Genomic DNA, 20318 nt, shown 5'->3' on the forward strand with positions numbered 1-20318 from the left:
CTTTCATGTGCGGAAGCTAGAGAAGGAAAAAAAAGGGAGATCATGAAAATAAGAAGGGATACCAATGGGGTAGAGGAAGGGGATCTGGGGGAAGGAGAACAAGGGGTACTGGGGATTGAAACTGGTCAAATTATGTCATGTGCATATACAAATATGTCATGATGAAATCCACTATTATATATAATAATTATGCAACTATAAAAAAGGTATAGGGATGTAGCTCAGTGGTAGAGCACCACTGGGCTCAATCTCCAGTATTGAGAGAGGGAGAAGGAAGGAAGGAGGCATGCAAGAAAAAGAGAGAACCGGCTCGTCTTCCTCTTCTGCAATTATCCACTACAAAATGTCACATACTTTGAAGTTGATTGTCTAGGCTTAGGGTTACAGTGTGTGACCAAGGCTAAACAGAAGTTAAGAATCAACTTTGTAGGGCTGGGGTTGTAACTCAGTGACAGAGCACTTGCCTTGCACATATGAAGCACTGGGTTCAATCCTCAGCACCACATAAAAATAAATAAATAAAATAAAGGTATTGTATCAATCTACAACTAAAAATATTTTTTAAAAAGAATATACTCTGTGGTCTTGATTTCATTAACTTCAAGCTCTGGCCATTTGTACCATTCAGTGAGGACATTAGAAATGGGATTTGCAAGTTTTCTATTAAAGGAATTACATTGCACTGTAACCGCAAGGCCACAAGATGGCACCCAGTACAAGGAAATCAATAATTTGCAAAGTCCTGCAGCTTCTTCAGCCTAAACTAAAACAATTCTCAAATGCTTTTCTTTATAACTCTAATGAAAGGGAGGAAGAAAGGGTAGGAGGGAAAGAAGAAAATGGAAGAGAAGAGGAAAGAAAGAACTTAGAAATTCAGGACAGTTTAAAACTACAAAATTAAGTAGGAATCAATATACTCATTCCATCCTACCTTGAAGTGTGAATTTTTCATCATATTTCCATTACGGTTTTGTTCATTTGTTTTTGCTATATTCCTTCCATACTTTACAGAAAGTCAAACTTCTTGACCATGACACTGTTAAAAGTACACTTTACATCTTGTATCATGCACGTACACAACTCTTAACTATCATTAAGCACTATACATTTTTAATGTTCACAGCCCACTAAATTTTGATCTGTTAATTTCAAACCCATCACTTGAAAATATATAGAGGGAGAGCCTTCAATTTACATTATATTACATTTATATTAAACATGTAAAATCAGCAATGCCTGGCATGTCAATATCTTGGCATGAGTTATTTTTATTCTATTTCCATTATGCTTTTTTTTTAGAGAGAGTGAGAGAGAGGAGAGAGAGAGAGAGAGAGAGAGAGAGAGAGAGAGAGAGAGAGAGAGAGAGAGAATTTTTTAATATTTATTTTTTAGTTCTCGGCGGACACAACATCTTTGTTGGTATGTGGTGCTGAGGATCGAACCCGGGCCGCACGCATGCCAGGCGAGCGCGCTACCGCTTGAGCCACATCCCCAGCCCTCCATTATGCTTTTAGCCATACTATTCCCTCTGTCAACAGTTTACAATTTTGTTGGGCACAGTGGCAAATGCCTGTGATCACAGCAACTCAGGAAACTTAGGCAAGAGGATTATAAATTCAAGGTCAACCTCAACAATTTAGTGAGGCCCTAAGAAATTTAGAGACCCTGTCTGCAAATAAAAAATAAAATAAAAAGGACTGGGGAAGTAGCTTAATGGTAAAATGTTCCTAGGTTCAAAACCCACTAATATAAAAAAGGTACACAATTTCTGTAACATAAAAAAGAAACAAAATATACCCATCCTTTCTTTGGTTACTATAATCTTTTCTCTCAGTGTATTAATTCCTCAATGCCTCTAGTATACTAAGTGGTTTTCAGTAGGACTTGTTTTGTTCTAAGGATCTAACTTTTTAGCATCCAATTTTAAATGGGATTTATTAGATGATATGTAATATATTCATAAAAAATATTTCACCAACCAAACAACTGAATCAAGTGAAAAAAGTACATAGGCATAAAATCAGAGAACCCTGAAATAATAAAGGTGCCCTCCTTTATAGAGATGAAATAAGACCTGAAGAGATTAGTCTTCCACCCCACTCCCCAAACTAGTTAGTTGCAGAGACAGGTAAGACCTCACAGATTTAGACATTCAGGCCAGAACTACTACTCAAATATCACACTACCTGCCCAGAAACCAACATGCTGGACCAAAGGACCCCCAAACGTACCTCATATTGATCCCCTTAGATCAAATAATTTCAACATAATAGTTTCATCTAGAAGCAATGTGACTAGTCAAAGACCTTTAAACCCATTTTTGAACTTAGCAAATCCCTACCTGTAATTTCTTTCTTGTCACCTATTTTACAGTAAATTCATTAATGCCAAGGAAGAGGAAAGAAAATATTCACAAGTTAACTTAGACAATCTCTAGAGCCTATCACAGCTGTAGCAAAAGTTTTATTCTAAAAGAAGATTAAAACAGGGGCTAGGTTTGTGGCTCGGTGGTAGAGTGCTCACCTAGCATGTGTGAGGCACTGGGTTCAATCCTCAGCAACACATAAAAATAAAATAAAGGTACTGTGTCCATCTACAACAAAAAATATTTTTTTAAAGATTAAAACAAAAGTCAAAAATATGTCAGCCATCTTTCTCTCATATGGTTGAGACCCAACTGAATTATGATAGAGATATAGATGGTATTAAATAACCCTTTATCATAAAAGCTGAAAAATATATAAGAAATGTGGCAAAGGACCAAGATTCTACACCTATTCTGGGCCTATCCCACTTTTTATAAAGTTATAGGGTGGGATTTGGGAAGTTACTTTCCCTTTCTTGGCCTCAGTTTCCTTATTGGCAAAATATGGGTAATGATATTGACCTCAAAGAGTTACTATAAGGATTAAACAAGAGAATACACTCTAATGTCATTAATACATTTCCTGACACATAGTAAGAATCAAATATGTGTTAGCCATATATGAACATTGTTATTTTATGGTGATTATATCTTATAACTTTTTTTTTGCCAAGTTCCTGCAATACTTCATTAACATATGAGTTGCCACAATGCTCTATAAACTAAATTTAAAAACTTGAATTCTGGGGCTGGGGTTGTAGCTCAGCGGTAGAGCACTTGCCTAGCACATGCGAGGCCCTGGGTTCAATCCCCAGTGCCACATAAAAATAAATAAATAAATAAATAAATAAATAAATAAAGGTATTGTGTACACCTAAAAAATAAATATTAAAAAAAACTTGAATTTCTTACAGATGTTTTCATGCTAAAACACAAAGTATTATTAAATTTTAGTCTGAAGACCTTTCAAAGAAACAAATCAGTAACACAAACTTGTATTCTCTTTATCAAAATGGAGGCAAATAAATTTTAAACTAACATTTACCATCCTCCTAATGTAGTTCCATTCTTCTCATCTGTGAATTGGGTTATAATGCTAAAATATAATTATTCAGAATGTTATAAAGTTAAATGCATTGTTATAAGTTAACATTTTATAAAACATCAGCAATGACAGCAAGCAGTTATATTCCTATTTAAAAGCAACCACTGCTAACCCTTAAAAATTAGAAAGGTCAGTCAGATCTAAAGAGGCATCCTAAATTTGGTTTTAAGAAATAGAACACTGGGGATTCCAACATGGCGGCGGGCGCGGAGAGATCAAGTCTCTGACCTCTTCAGCTGTGCAGGCATAGGGAGTCGTAAACAACCTAAATCTGTTTGCTCAGGATCACTAGGCAATGCTGAGCTGACGTGGATCTGGGGCGAACAGTCTGGGCCTCTCAGAACACACATTGAGCCCGGATCGGCTGAATTCAAAATCCCGTTGGCCTGCTTCCCGCAGACAAACAGCTGTGACTCAGCACTAATCCATCCGGCTGAAACAACTGATCAGCCCTTCTGATCCTAGGGAGGTAAATGCCAAACGAGCCTTCATACGTAGTGGCCACAGGTTTGAAACGGGGCTTGGGAGAGACAGTAAGGACCCACCCGTTGCATTGGTCACCCGGCAAAGGGAAACGAACTGTCGCCATTTGCAAGAGATACCACCATGGCAGAGAACTGACGTCATCAGACTGCGGCGGAGGAGATAACTTCATTGAAACCTGCGGCTACAGCATCAAATAAATTTATAGGAGTAAACAGTAACTCAGCAGTCAAACAGAACAAGAAGTAACATGAGCAGCTTCAAAAAGCAAGGAAGAAAAGGAGTACAAACAATGCAGGAGAGCCTAAATATTCAGGAGGACCTAGAGTCATCAGAAAAATGGTCATATAAAGAACTCAAGGAACACCTTAGACAGATGGAATGGAACCTTAAAGAGGATACAAAACAGCAAATTCAAGCAGCGAAAGAACACATTGAGAATGAATTACATAAACAGATAAAAGAAGAAGTTAAGCATCTTTATCAGGAGATAGAGATTATAAAAAATAATCAAACAATAATTCTAGAAATGAAGGAAACGATAAACCAAATTAAAAACTCAATTGAGAGTATCAATAAAAAAATAAAATAAAAAAGAAATAGAACACTGGGGCTGGGGTTGTAGCTCACAGTGATAGAGCACTTGCCTAGTATGTGTGAGGTGCTAGGGTCAATTCTTAGCATTGCATATAAATAAGTAAATAAAATAAAATAAAGGTCAGTTAACAAAAAATATCTTAAAAAGAAACATAACACTAGTGAGAATATAAATTAGTACAGTCATTCTGGGAAAGAGTATGGAGGGTCATCAAAAAAAAAAAACAGAAATAGAATGTCCATATGATCCAGCAATTCCACTATTAAGGTATATATCCAAAGGAATGCAATAAGTACATCAAAGAGACATCTGCACATGCACGTTTACTATAACATTATTTACAATAGCAATGTTATTTAGCCATAAAAAGAATGAAATTCTGTCATTTGAATATGTATGCAAATGGAGGGCATTGTGTTAAGCAAAATAAGTTAGTTATAGACAAATACCACAGTTCTTACATGTGGAAATTAAATAGTTGATATTGGCTGGGAATGTAGCTCAATAGTTAAGTGCCCCTGGATTTGATCCCCAGCACCCAAAAAATAAAAATGTTGTTATCATTAAAGAGACAATAGAATAGGGGTTACCAGAGTCAAAGAAGGGAGGGAAGATAGAGAAAGGATGGTTAATGTATACAAGAGTGCAATTGGGTAGGAAGAATAATTTTTAATGTTCTATAGCACAGCAGGACAACTGTTGATGACAGCAATTTTAATCACATATTTCAAAATAACTAGTAGAGGGTTGGCAGTGAAGTTTGGTGGAGAAGTATTTGGCTACCATGCATGAAGGTCTGGGTTCCATCCCAGCACTACAGAAAGAAGAGGAGGAAGAAGAAAGGAAAAGAGAAGGAGAGAAGGGGAGAAACAAGTTAGAGAGAATTAGTAGCAGAAAAAGATAAAATTTTATAGTGGTACATTTGGCAATTGCCTTCATCTGATCATTACATAGTGTGTGTGTGTGTGTGTGTGTGTGTGTGTGTGTGTGTGTGTGTATGTATATACATACGCTAAAATGCCACATTATACCCATAAATATGTACTATATTTATACGTACCATAAAATAAGATAATCTATTTATTAAAACACACTAATATGGGCTGGGGTTGTAGCTCAGTGGTAGAGCACTTTCCTTGCATGTGTGTGGCCCTGGGTTCAATCCTCAGCACCAGATAAAAATAAATAATAAAAATAAAGATATTGGGGGCTGGGGATGTGGCTCAAGCAGTAGCGCACTCGCCTGGCATGCGTGCGGCCAGGGTTCAACCCTCAGCACCACATACAAACAAAGATGTTGTGTCCGCCGAAAACTAAAAAAATAAATAAATATTTTCATAAAAAAGATATTGTCCATCTACAACTAAAAATATTTTAAATAAGAAACACTAATATTTGTTTCTTCAGAAAAAAAGTGTATAATTTATTCCTTTTTAAACATTTTTTAGATGTTGATGGACCTTTATTTTATTTACTTATTTATATGTGGTGCTGAGACTCAAACCCAGTGCCTCACACATGCTAGGCAAGTGCTCTACCACTGAGCCACAACCCCAGCCCCAATTTACTCTTTGGACAACATACAAGATTGCCTTTTCATGCTACAAAATACAATATAGAGTATGATCCCAGCTTTGTAAAAGTTATAAAAGTCCCTAGTGTGATCAGTTCGTTCGTAAGTATTAAAATATAGGTCTGTGGTCAAACAGATTTCATAATAAGGTGATGTTTTAAAATGAAGGTCTCCTATCTCCCCTGTCTCCACTCTCTCCCACTCTCCTCCTAACTCCATTCCCTTCTCCCCCTCCCCTACCCCACCTTTTTGTGGTAATGGGATTGGACCCAGAAATGGTCTCCCACTGAGCTACATCTCTAGCTCTTTTTAAAATCAATTTGTCTTTATTGCTGCTGCTGCTATTGTTTTATATCACCATTTGTCCTAGCTGGTGACCTATGCTGTGTTCACAAATCTGACTATTCCAATAACTTAAGAAAACGGTGAAGAATGCACACAAACACACAGAAGTGCCTTTTTAAATTCTGGGTCAGCTCTCCAACCTTAGGGGTCCATGGAAAAAGAGAGAGCCACTGGAATTCTTTATTCTTATATAGAGGACACAAAGGGGAGGTTCCATAGAACATTCTATCCCAAAAAGGGCAAAGGGGGAGGATTACAAAGGGACAGGTGAGTATAACTCAACCCCACCAGGTAACGCCTACTCCTGGAGCCATGCCTCATTATCTGAGCCAAAGTAAAGCCCATGTTATTGTGGGGCACAATAATTGTTCAGTATCTCTTGCTCAGGACTTAAGGGAATGTATTTCCAAAGCAGCTCCTGACACATTCTCCCTTTCTTAATATAAAAAAAGCAACTGGGGAATTATATCTTCCTGTCACTGGATTCTTGGTCCGAGGTTGTAATGACCTACTATTGAGACACAAAAGGAATTAGTAGAAAACATATTATTCCAATAACATATCATATAGAATGTTTTAACATATTTTTAGGATTAAAGTCATTTAATTAACTTTGAAAAATCCAGGTTATTATTATTACTCTGCTAAAAACTCATCAGAAGATTCTTAATATGTTCCCAATTTTATTGGGAAGCATTGTGTTTGGCCATAGTAACAGACATATTTAATTTGCATGGCATTTAAGCCTTTCCTCAAACCATAAAGCAGAGGGCTTATTTGCATTATTCATTATAGTGGCTTCTAAAGCATTTAACTTAGTCTCAATCCTTCCATCAGCACTTATCTGACTATGAAGGATCTTGGAAGTAATTTAAGTCAAATTATTAAGAAAATTCACATGTTGTAAGCTTTAAGACATAGCCATAAAGGCTGTAATTGTAGAAACAATGAATAATATTTAAAGTAGTCACTTCAAAGATCATGAGATCAAGAGCTTGCATGGGTCTGGTTAATGGCATGCACCTGTTTCAAATCCTGAACGTTAATTTCAGCATGCTAGCCGGCAATAGGACAAAGGAACATTGATGAAGGATCAGTGTCTTTTCCTTTATTATAACTAGAGATAAAGTTAGGAAAATTGCATTTTTATAGGTTACAGGATATTTAATCATTCTTTCTCTCAATTCTCACATATAAGGAGTCTTTTAGGTCTGTCAGTAATGTAAAAATTCTGGAGGCAGAAGTCAAACATCAAACATCCTTTTGGATGCCATCTTGCAGAGCACTAAAGTTTCTAGGAGTTATGGCATCCTCATGTAATTCTAGGAGACCAGCCTAAAATATATCCACTATTTCTAGACACCTTATGTTATACTGGCAAGACATTTGCACAATCTATCCACTTAGGAAAGGTGCCAATTTCTACTGGAGAATGATTAGAGCAATAATACATTGGTGGATATTTTCTGTAAATAACTGGCATTTATAGGAAAAATCTATTTCAACAATCTTTCTATTTTGACAATTGTCCAGATATACAGTCTTAATTTCTAAGAACCAGCATGATTGACTGGTTTAGGTTTCTCATATGCTATCTTTTTCTCAAAAGATACTCCCAGACAGCCTGTTTACCATAGGATCAACATGTAGGTATAACTGACCATTACAGTCAGTACAATTAATCCAGTTTCATGGGTGGATTTTCCAGTCCACACTGCAAGGCACATTAAAGGTGGACCTGAGAGGTGTCTCAAGAGTCTCTTCATAATTTTTACTTATCTGATAAGCTCATGAAACTTATAATAATATAATAATATTTAAAGTATTCACTGTTTACATGGCTATAAATTCTGCAGCTAGAAATTTAACTTCCTGTGCCAAGTTTTTCAGTAATTTTCATGATGACAGGTTTAAACTCTCCTTTTACATTCAGCAACAGTAAGACTCTCAATATTACAATTTAAGAAAAAAATTTTAAGTATTTTGTAAGATCTAGTGTGTGCTATGAGGTACTGTTTCCCCCCTTTTAAATATACTTATTAAAATTGAATAAAAGGCTGGCATAAGCCATAATATCATTAGTTTAAGTTATAGACAATAGTACAAATATTTAAATAATAAGAAAAAATTTAACATCTTTAATTGGTCTTGAATCTTGACAAAGGTTATTTAAAAGGACTATGGCAAATAGAAACTTCATTTTTACTAATGTATGACTTAATTTTTTACTTTAATGGAATTACTAAAAATGAAGAATATAATAAAAATTTATATTTTGAAATTAGCTCTAGATTAACTTCAAATGACTATCTTAATTTGTAATGAGGCTAGAGACAGAGTGGTGGTCTTTACTAGGGGCATGAGAAAAATATAGACATCTATCCAAAATAGGAAGTACACATGTTAAATAAGCCTAGAGAAGTTATTTTTTAACCAATAAAAAATGAATTAAAAAATAATAGCCTTTTATTTACCAATCTATGAAAAACTGTCATTATTGTTATCAAACCCAATGTTGACCTAAGTATGAGGAGTTAGTATCTCAAATATTAACGGGTAAAAACAAGTCAACAGTATTGTTTAAGACAGTGATCTAATTTAGAATTTTATATGATATTGAGCTAGCAATAACATTTTAGGGATATTTTGTCAAAACAATCTTTGTGTATAAAGAAATAGTTGTATGAGCATACTTAATAACTTTATTTAATGTAGTAAAAATAACTAATAATTATATATAATTTTTGGCTTTACCAATTTTAAAAATACTAATGTATGGAGGGCATTACCTCATATTATTAAAGTTGAGAAAAGATCTAGGTGCCTCATTAGCACAGTAGGTAGCGCGTCAGTCTCATAATCTGAGAAAAGATCTATCATGTTAAATTTCTTATTGAAATAAGCTATGAGCTGTTGAGCTGATTTATTTATGGCTCTGTGTGTCTAATATTTTAGGGTAAGTATTTTTAGGGTTATTTTCCTCAGTGAAAAAATATTGACAGGGGCTCGAAGTATTGCCCTGTTTTAATTTTTAGAGGCCTTCAAAGTCTGTTTTTTTTTTAAAGAGAGAGTGAGAGAGGAGAGAGAGAGAGAGAGAATTTTTAATATTTATTTTTAGTTCTCGGCGGACACAACATCTTTGTTGGTATGTGGTGCTGAGGATCGAACCCGGGCCGCACACATGCCAGGCGAGCGCGCTACTGCTTGAGCCACATCCCCAGCCCCTCAAAGTCTGTTTTTAACTTAGAAGAGGAGTAAAATTTTTACCCAGGAAATGTATTTCTCCTGGGGCCAAGACTAGCATTTTACTTCTTTTTCTGTCTCTATGTTTTTCTATCTCCCATTTGATCTTCATTTAAACTGTGGTGTAATATCCAAACTTGGCTAAGACTATGTTAACTTCTGTAAATCCCTTGGAATGTCTAGGCTAACTGGATGATACATTCATCTTTTGAAAATGGGTGGTCCCCTATAAGTTTAAGGTGTTGTATTGTATCTTTAAGTATCTCTATGAAAATAATAGGATTTTTCTAAAGTCTTACTAAAATTATTTTTGGCATTCTGTTTATCTGTTGGATATTAATCAATTTGGGGGAGTTATCTGTGCTCCAGACAATTAGGTTTGTTCCTATTCTGTGTTATTGGGACATGGTTAAGATAAATTTCCTTTAAAACTGTTTTTAAGATAGCCCTCTATTTTAAAGTTTACCTGAGTAACAGCATAATATCTCTCTAGATAAGGTTAGACATCTGGCATAATTTTGAAATATTACAATACATGAATTTGGATCTCTCGAAAATCTCCCTGAATTTGTTCTGGTCTATATTAAGTTTGAGAGGTCTCCTTTGATCTTTCTTTCTAGTAGATAATTTTAAGGTCTTCTCTGTTAATAGTAATTGGGGCTAGATGTGAACATGAGATACTTTTTATTGATCATTGTAATTTTCCACTATATACACTAGCTGATCCATTTTGATGTTACATGCAAATGGACAATTTAAAAAGAACCCTCAACCTCTTCCTGAAAGAAGGTCTCAAAAATCTCTCTATCTCAGAATATTATCCTTTAAATAGGTGTCTGTAATTGCCTTTTAGAAAATATGATTTAGGTTTCTTCCCAAGTGTAGGGAGTATATACAAGTCTTACAATATTTCATGGATTATAGTTCCAGTCAGAGAATTTATATAATGCAAATGAATTACCCACAAAGTTTGTAAATTTTATTGCTCAAAACTAACGTATGACTTTAATTTGGAGAGCTTGAGTTGTAATAAAATGTTCTCCCAAATCCCAAATATTCAACAAACGGAAGAAATATGCAAGAAGCAGCAGTAATCATTACTGATGTCTTTGAATCAATCAAATTTAGTCTCCAAGGAGAAGTGTCAAAATTGGAATTTAAGTAAGCATTTTAAAATATTTATGTTTTGATAAATGATGTATGAATTTGATTCATTAAAAACTGGTCCTTGTTCAAACAGCAATAATTATTAGGTATAAGCTTAATATTTTAATAAGCTCTGTCATGTCAGAACGTGGACAGAAAGCTTACATCAGCATAATAAAATCAGGGAAATAGCCTGAAATATCCTAGAACTGATCACTCCAAATATTTATAGTCAGTCCAGTTATACATAAATCTATTTTTCAATTGTTTGAACTTTTTATGTCATCTGTCTAGATAAATATATAAAGATTTCCCTATTTACAAAAATCCTTTCATCATTATAATTTAGAATATAAAGACCTTTTCTTTTACCCAAAGATGATTTCTTTCTTCTCCTTAGGACCTCCAATGTATATTTCCTCTCTGAAGAAGTATCTTCTTTTCCTTTTTTAGAATTATTTCTTTGATTATACTTTGGAACAATTTCTGTAAATCTGAGAATCTAAACAAATTATTGTACCTTGATAAGAAGAAATATCTCAATGAAAATGTAGTTAAAACCTTTAGACATTTGTTGACAGAATCATATCTGTTTATCATCTTATAAAAGTTTGTACAATAATTTGAGAATTAGAGATTACTTGATGGTTGTATTATCTCTTGAAAGAAAATTTTTATAGTAAAATACATTTATCTTAAATATTTTTATATTTTTTTTATTTTTTACCTATATGTTGACACATATCTTTATTTTATTTTTTATGTGGTGCTGAAAATTGAACCCAGGGCCTTGCACGTGTTAGTTGAGCGCTCTACTTCTGAGCCACAATCCCAGCCCCTATCTTAAATATTTTTAACTATAAAAATCAGAGCACCAGATAAATACATGTATAAAGGTATAAATTACATGCTTCCTGTTGCGGGAAGGCAGTTAGAAGCAAATAGATATATATTAATTAAACAAATAGACACATGTGTTAATTTTTCTATAAATTAAGGACTATAGATTATCCAACTACCTGGAAAAATATGCATTAAGAATAAAGGTATAGCTTATAATTATGTAAAGCTTATGAAACCATATGTTTCTTAAAATATTTGGATCCATTGCAATGTACTTTACATCTGAGTTTGCCCCGCAGGGGCAGGGCTTGTTGCCCAAGGCAGGGTCCCGCCAGCCCCGGGAGCTTCCCCAGTGGGTTTGACTCAGTTCAATTTGACTGCCTTCCCCTGCCTGCAGTCCCTCTGCGACTGCATCACATGGGCTTTCGCCATTCCCCTGGCGTCACAGAGGTTTGAGTAATGGCCCTGTGATCCCCTGGCTGATGGGCCAGCTGGCGTAAGTTGGGATGGGGAAGCCAGGTTGCCACTGGGCGCTGGGTCCCTCCCGCTGGGATGGGGCCTGTGCCCGTGAAAAAGGGCCTGAATGGCAGGCCCTGAAAATAAGCCTCCAGAGACACTCTGTGCCCGCAGGTCACCATCCAGTACCCCGTTGCTCCCCCCACTCTGCTACTTCCGGGACCATGAGGACTCAGGAAGCCGCAGCTGCGCTTCAGTCCCTTTGGGCGGGCGCCATGGGGGGGTTAGCGTCCCCAAGAGTTTTAACCTCCCCTGGAGTCACTGTATTGCCCAACCTGAGTAGGACCCCATGGATGGGACCCTGCCTTATCTATGTGACCTGTCCTCAGAGGTTAGCCCGCTTGCAGAGCAGTTGTGCTTCCGTCTTTTGCACTCTCCCTTCGCAGCATGTGGGCACCCCAAAATTCCCCCAACTCAACAGCGGGCTAAGTGGCAGATGCAGGTGCTAGCGGGCAGGCGTTTGGCACCCAGGCCAGGTTATCTAAAGGTTAAAAGTATTGCCAGTGGCAGGTTGGAGCCCTGCATCTGTGTGACAGCAGATGAGTTATAGCTCACTCGATTTTAAATTTTGGTAGGGATGCAGTGAGAGGCTCAGCAGATTTATTTGCCCAATTCAAGTTGTCTGAATAATTCTAGAAAGTAAGAATCAAATAAAAATTTGAAAAATACTTTACTTTTTTAGAAGCAGAAAACTTCTGGAATTTTACATCCCACAAATAAAACAATCTCTCCTCTCTTCCTTCATTCTCTAAACATTAATTTACAGCACATAAATTCAAAAATTCTTATCTAAAACATTTCAAAACACAAAAACCCACATTAGTTTCACAATAAGTCATAAAAAATCATGCTTATGAGAGAGGGCTACACTTTAGCCATATACATTTTATCAGCTACCTTAAAACATCCCAGCGGCGACTCCATTTATCGCCATCTTTCCTAGCTGTCGACCTATGCTGAGTTCACAAATCTGACTATTCCATTAACTTAAGAAAAAACACCAACACACAGAAGTGCCTTTTCAAAATCTGAGACCGCTTTCCAACCTTAGGGGCCCATATAAAAAGAGGGAAAGCCACTGGAATTCTTTATTCTTATATAGGGGACACACAAGGGCAGGTTCCATGGTACATTCTATCCCAAAAAGGGCAAAGGGGGAGGATTACAAAGGGACAGGTGAGTGTAACTCAACTGCATCAAGTAATGTCTACTCCTGGAGCCATGCCTCATTATCCAAGCAGAGATAAATTTGCAGGGTGCAATAATTGTTCTCTTGCTTAAGGGCATGTATTTCCAGAGCAGCTCCAGACAGTTTTGTTTAGTTGTGTGTGTGTGTTTTGGTTTTTTGGTACTGGGGATTGAACCACAGGTGCTTTGCCACTGAGCTACATCCCAGTCCTTTTTTTTTTTTTTTTTTTGGTGTGTGTGTGTGTGTGTGTGTGTGTGTGTGTGTGTGTGTAGCTGAGGATTGAACCCAGAGCCTTGTACATGGAAGGTAAGGACTCTACCAACTGAGCTATATCCCCAGCCCCCATCCTAGTCCTTTTTATTATTTTGAGAGTAGGTTTTGCTAAGTTGCTGAGGATCTTTTAAGATGCTGAGGTTGGCCTCAAACTTGTGATCCTCCTGCTTTCAGCCCCCCAACTTGCTGGGATTATAGGAGTGCACCACTATTCCAGACTTGATTTACTTTGAGCTAGTCTCACTAAAATTGCCCAGGCTGGGCTGGAACTTGTCATCCTCCTGCCTCAGCCTTATGAGTAACTGGGATTAAAGATATGTGCCACAGGTCAGCTGAAGCAGGTTTTCTTATGGCCCTATTTTCAATCTTTTGTAAACTGATACGCATTATAAAATACTCATGAAGTATTAAAGTCATGCAGTATTTCCTAATGTTACCTGACAATAAAGCTTTTGTAAAAGAATATCTGTCTAACACCAGTGAGGAATTCACTGAAGAAAGACCAACAAAGCTTGAAATGACTTGGCCCTTCACTGTGTAACCCAAGATACTACCACTTTTTCAAAGTTTTTTCCACCAGCAATTTCTCAGTCGTCCAATCAATGCCATTTTCCCCTACCCACCTTTGTCAATTTCAGCGATACCATTGATCATTCCCTCCATGAAAAGCAGAGCAATGATGTGGTTAAGACCTGAAAATCTTTGGCTGCTTCTAGTCCTCTCCAGCTGCCATTGAATATATCCAACCAGTCTGCTAGAGAGCATCACCCATTCAATACACCCCAGCTGAGGAGCCAGATGGTCCAGTCCCAGATGAGCTCCCAGCTGAACATAGTTGACTACCAAGGACTACCACATAAAGCAGAATAATCTCCTAGGTAAGCCCAGCCATCCCACAAAATCAAATATGGCTTTTGAGTTTACTGGCTTGCAGTACTAGGCATTGAATCCTGGGGCAAAAACACCACTATCTACATCCTCAGTATTTTTTATAATCATTTATTTGTTGTGGGGGGGGGTACTGGGAATTGACCCCTGGGACATTTTGCCACTGATATCCCCAGCCCTTTTTAATTTTTTTCAGGGCCTTGTGCATGCTAGGCAAGTGCTCTGCCACTGAGCTAGATCCCCAACCTCCCTTTTTTTTTTAAAGAGAGAGAGAGAATTTTAATATATATATGTATATTTTTTTTTAGTTCTCCGCGGACACAACATCTTTGTTTGTATGTGGTGTTGAGGATCGAACCTGGGCCGCACGCACGCCAGGCGAGCGGGCTACCACTTGAGCCACATCCCCAGCCCCCAACCTCCCTTTTTTTCCTAAGAGAGAGAGAGAGAGAGAGAGAGAGAGAATTTTTAATATTTATTTTTAGTTCTCGGCGGACACAACATCTTTGTTTGTATGTGGTGTTGAGGATCGAACCTGGGCCGCAGGCATGCCAGGCGAGCGGGCTACCACTTGAGCCACATCCCCAGTCCCCCAACCTCCCTTTTTTTTCTGAGAGAGAGAGAGAGAGAGAGAGAGAGAGAGAGAGAGACAGACAGACAGACAGACAGAATTTTTAATATTTATTTTTAGTTCTCGGCGGACACATCTTTGTTGGTATGTGGTGTTGAGGATCGAACCTGGGCCGCACGCACGCCAGGCGAGCGGGCTACCACTTGAGCCACATCCCCAGCCCCCAACCTCCCTTTTTTTCCTAAGAGAGAGAGAAAGAGAGAGAGAGAGAGAGAGAGAGAGAGAGAGAGACAGACAGACAGACAGACAGACAGAGAGAATTTTTAATATTTATTTTTAGTTCTCGGCGGACACAACATCTTTGTTGGTATGTGGTGTTGAGGATCGAACCTGGGCCGCACGCATGCCAGGCGAGCGCGCTACCGCTTGAGCCTCATCCCCAGCCCCCAACCTCCCTTTTTTTCCTAAGAGAGAGAGAAAGAGAGAGAGAGAGAGAGAGAGAGAGAGACAGACAGACAGACAGACAGACAGAGAGAATTTTTAATATTTATTTTTAGTTCTTGGCAGACACAACATCTTTGTTGGTATGTGGTGTTGAGGATCGAACCTGGGCCGCACGCACGCCAGGCGAGCGCGCTACCGCTTGAGCCTCATCCCCAGCCCCCAACCTCCCTTTTTTTTCTAAGAGAGAGAGAGACAGACAGACAGACAGACAGAGAGAATTTTTAATATTTATTTTTTAGTTCTTGACGGACACAACATCTTTGTTGGTATGTGGTGCTGAGGATCGAACCAGGGCCGCACGCATGCCAGGCGAGCGCGCTACCGCTTGAGCCACATCCCCAGTCCCCCAACCTCCCTTTTTTTTCTGAGAGAGAGAGAGAGAGAGAGAGAGAGAGAGAGAGACAGACAGACAGACAGAGAGAATTTTTAATATTTATTTTTAGTTCTCGGGGGACACAACATCTTTGTTGGTATGTGGTGCTGAGGATCCAACAGGGCCGCACGCACGCCAGGCGAGCGCGCTACCGCTTGAGCCTCATCCCCAGCCCCCAACCTCCCTTTTTAACTTTTTATTTTGAGACAGGTTCTCATCAAGTTGCTGAAAGACCTTGAACTTGCAATTCTCCTGTCACCGCCTAAGATGCTGGAAAAACGTGTGTGCCACAGCATGCAAATATCTTTAGATACATAAACAACATACCAGCTGTGGTGACACGCATCTATAATTCAAGCCCAGCTTTGGCAACTTGGCAAAACCCTATCTAAAAAAAAAAAAGGGCTCAAGGGCTGGGAATGTAGCCCAATGGTACCCCTGTGTCGAATCCTCAATGCTGCAAAGTAAACAACAGTAGCAACCTACTATCCTCAAAGACCATACATTGAAGAAATATGTCAGCCCAAACTAGGAATTATTATTATTAGGTAATAAATTATTATTATTAGGTAATAAATTATTATTATTTGGTAATAAATGCCTGAAGAGAAATTGTGATTTCTGCACATCAATACAGAACAATTTCCAACCCTCAACAGGTGGAACCATGCTAGACACCAAGCGGTACACTCACTGGTTTGTAAGTTCTCAAATGTGGCTGACACAAAGGAAGCCGGCATGCTGAGGATTGACAGACCGGGGCGGGGCTCGGTGGGATGGGGCACAAAAAACTCCAGCACACCCAACAATAGGTGTCAAACGGAAGTTCCGGAAGTTCCGGCTTCTCAGCGGAAACAGCGTTTTTTCTGAGCCGCCGCCTTGTGGCGAAGCAATTATTTGACGAGAGCTTCTCGGTCTTCGGCTACTGATAAGAAGACCTTGTCAACAGATTGAAATGGCACTATCCAAACACACCATTCCTTCATTGTCCGAATACCAGTGCCAGATATGTCTGGAAATTCTAATAGAACCTGTGACTCTGCCTTGTAACCACACGCTGTGTAAGTCATGCTTCCTGTCGACCATGGAAAAGGCGAATTTATGCTGTCCTTTCTGTCGCCTCTGGGTATCTTCATGGACTCGGTACCATACTCGAAGAAATTCTCTTGTCAATATGGAACTGTGGGAGATGATTCAAAAACACTACCCAAAGGAATGTCAGCTCAGAATTTCTGGGCAAGAATCAGAGAAAGAAGTTGAAGACTACCAAACAGTTCGCGTGTTAAGTACTCCCGGGGAACTGAGAAAAGAATATGAAGAGGAAATGAGCAAGATGGAGGCAGAGCGCTGGGCCCGGGAAGAAGAGCAATGCAAAGCTAGTGAAGAATACATACAGAAATTGTTGGCAGAGGAGGAGGAGCTAGAAAAAAAGATAAGACGGAGGCAAAGTGACCTGGACTTGGAAAAGGAGGAACAGGCAAGAAACCTAAGTGCCAACAGTTCCTCTGACGGAAGTATCTTGGCTTCTCCTCTGAATTCTGCAGAATCTGAACCAGTTGCAACAAAGTCACAAAAGAAAAGAAAGAACAAACAAAAACATATTGAAGACAGGTATTTGTCACCTCTGCATCAATTTGAGCCAGCATCACAGTCTGAGGTTGTAGGAGAAGTCAGAAAAAACTACGTATCCAAGAACATGGACAGTGATGGTAAAAGCCCAATGCAGCAAGAAATTGAAGAAAACATGCCAACAGTTTCTTCACGAATAGGCCTTGAAATTAAAAAACAAGGTGCAAAGTCTTCCATGGAGACACCTGTGCCACAGTTGTATGTCTCTGGTATGGAAAAGCACCTTGAAGGTAAAGCCCAAACCAGCCCAAGCTGTTGTCATAAAGAGTTGTTTGTCATGCTTGAAAGACTTAAACCTGGAGCTCACCACTCTATACAAGCTGCAGTCAAGCCTTATGGCAAAGCTCAGAGTAAGAGCACTACACCGAAAACTGGAAACAACACCTTTGAGAAACAAAAAGGGTCTCACCTACTGATCAGCAAAAATATTGCCAAAAGAAAAAATGAGGAATCTTCATCTGAAGCAGTCAACAATCCACGCTGTTCTGCAAAAAGAGAACTGTTCCAGAAATCTCCCTCGGATCAAGAGGAATCAGAAGTAAGCTTCACCCAAAAAATGATGACTTTGGAGCACCAACTTTTTGAGAGACATAAACAAGAAGAAGAGGATAGGTTGTTGGCGATACAACTTCAGAAGTCTGTGGATAAACAAGAAATGTATCCAAATCGGCAAAAAGGATCCCCAGATGGGTATCCTTTCCGAGCTGCATCCTCATCTGCATCCAACTTGGTAAGAGAAGGGAAGTCCAAAAAAAAAAGTCCAGAAGATAAAACTGACATAAGGTATTCAACAGATTAAAATGAGCACCCTTCTTTTAAGATCCAGGTGAAGTGGATCAAAAAAAGATACGACAATGACAAATTCTACTAGTGGTAATTATAATCTATCTAAAAGTGCTCATTTCTTACAGAAAAATGTTTTTCAAAAGTGTGAGAAATATACAAAGTAATACATGGGTAAAGGGAGTATTTTCTGATGTACTGAAGCTGTATTATGAAGCTGTCTGTTCTGTCAGAATCCTTAAAAATTTATGGTTTAAAGCTTTATAAAATTGTCATCTGTTCTGTAAGCAAACGCAGTCTTTAAAGGACCGTGTGATTACAGAGAATGTACAAATATGTTTCTGTAAAAGGGAGTAATAAGGATCCATATCATTTCTGTTATTAATAGCTGTTTTAGGTGTAACTTAGTGGCAAGGTGCTTGTCCAGTATCTGTGAGGTCTTAGGTTCAATCCAGGGCAAAAACATAGCAACAGAGTAAATGCCAGAGCTATGTTGCTGTCTTTTAAAAAAGCCACTCTGGGGCTGGAGAGATGGCTCAGTTGGCCCTGGGTTCAAGCCCCAGCAAAACACACACACACACACACACACACACACACACCTATTCTATTGTATTGCTAACAGCTGTGATTAACTAAGTTTGATTCTTATGGATATAAAAATATCTTTCACTTTTGTTCTCTATTCCCAATTCATTCACTAATTGTTACTTGTTAAAAAAAAAAATTTTTAAAGAGCTTGTGAGTGTAATAGTGCTGGAGCACTTGCCTAGCTCTTATGAGGTGCCCTGGGTTTCTTCCCCAGCACAACCACCAATACGAACAAACAAAAAATAACACAATATAAAAATGAAAATTTACTGTGAGAGCATTATATCACAGTATTTTTTATGTTGTGAAACTTGAAACACAACTATGTGTTTATTTCCTTATAGTATTATTTATGTTGATATTGGACTTTTGTTTATAGACAGAAATAGAAAGCAAGATACTTGCATTTTTCCCTGTCTTATCCTGAAAATTAAATCAGAAGGCAGTGTTTTTGTTTTGTGAAGTTTAACTTGGAGACTTTTTGATCTTTTGTTTAATTAATTTTAATTTATAGCAAACAGCTTTAACAGCATTTCTGCTGTTGTCCAAGCATACATCCTTTTGATGTAGAAATATGATAAAGTGTCCTCAAAGTAGATCTAGCTTACATTTGTGTTTTTATGTTATTAAAGTTTTTTCTTTGACTTGGGTAAATGAAATTGACAGATCTACATTTTTTGGTGCATAATTATATGTACTGTAGGTTTTATTATATGAGTTATATTTGATAGATTGGATGAATATGTGAAGAATTCTGTATTAATTTAAATTTTAGTTTTGCTTTTTCTCAGGAAAAAAATGCATTGTATTGGTTGTGGTGATGTGATATAATCAGAAAGTAGGCAAGTTTGTCTAAAACTAAAGTCTGCTCATCAATTTTTTTCTAAGAGCTATTTTACTATATGTTTTAGAATAGACATTGTTGGAACTCCTCAAATTAAAAGGGTTATAAATCTTAGAATAGCCCATTGTGTTATGTATTTTTTATTTAACTAGGATATGTACTAGGATATGTACATTAACTCTTCATTTGTCCAAAAGAAGCCTTCCTGACTGAAGTTGATTCTAAGATAAACTTTAATTTCCCAATTAGTATGTATGACTTTTTTTTAAATAATGAAATTTTGTTTTGATTATTAGAAGGTACTGCTATGTTTTCTTATTTTGTTGGAAGGGCATGAAAATGTTTTCTCATAGTTATGCAAATGTTGTGAATCTGAAAATTAAAAGAATTATTAAAAATTAAAAACTTCTTATGTGTTCCTTGAGAGTGAAAAAACACTAATAATCCAGAACCAATTGT

General features: G+C 37.7%; 1 protein-coding gene across 1 annotated transcript; it reads left to right on the top strand.

The window, feature by feature from the left end:
• The first annotated feature begins 16850 nt into the window (after positions 1–16850).
• Positions 16851–19253, top strand: LOC308639303 (E3 ubiquitin-protein ligase RNF168-like). Its single transcript, XM_081277503.1, has one exon. The coding sequence runs from the start codon at positions 16971–16973 to the stop codon at positions 18441–18443; it is 1473 nt and encodes a 490-aa protein (XP_081133629.1). The 5' UTR covers positions 16851–16970; the 3' UTR covers positions 18444–19253.
• The last annotated feature ends 1065 nt before the right edge of the window (positions 19254–20318 follow it).

The sequence above is a fragment of the Spermophilus citellus genome (assembly GCF_964194105.1).
Source record: "Spermophilus citellus genome assembly, chromosome: X".
In the NCBI taxonomy this organism is placed as follows: Eukaryota; Metazoa; Chordata; class Mammalia; order Rodentia; family Sciuridae; genus Spermophilus; species Spermophilus citellus.

Coding starts and splice junctions, on each gene's coding strand:
- LOC308639303 (XM_081277503.1), top strand. CDS start 16,971: ATGGCACTATCCAAACACACCATTCCTTCATTGTCCGAATACCAGTGC.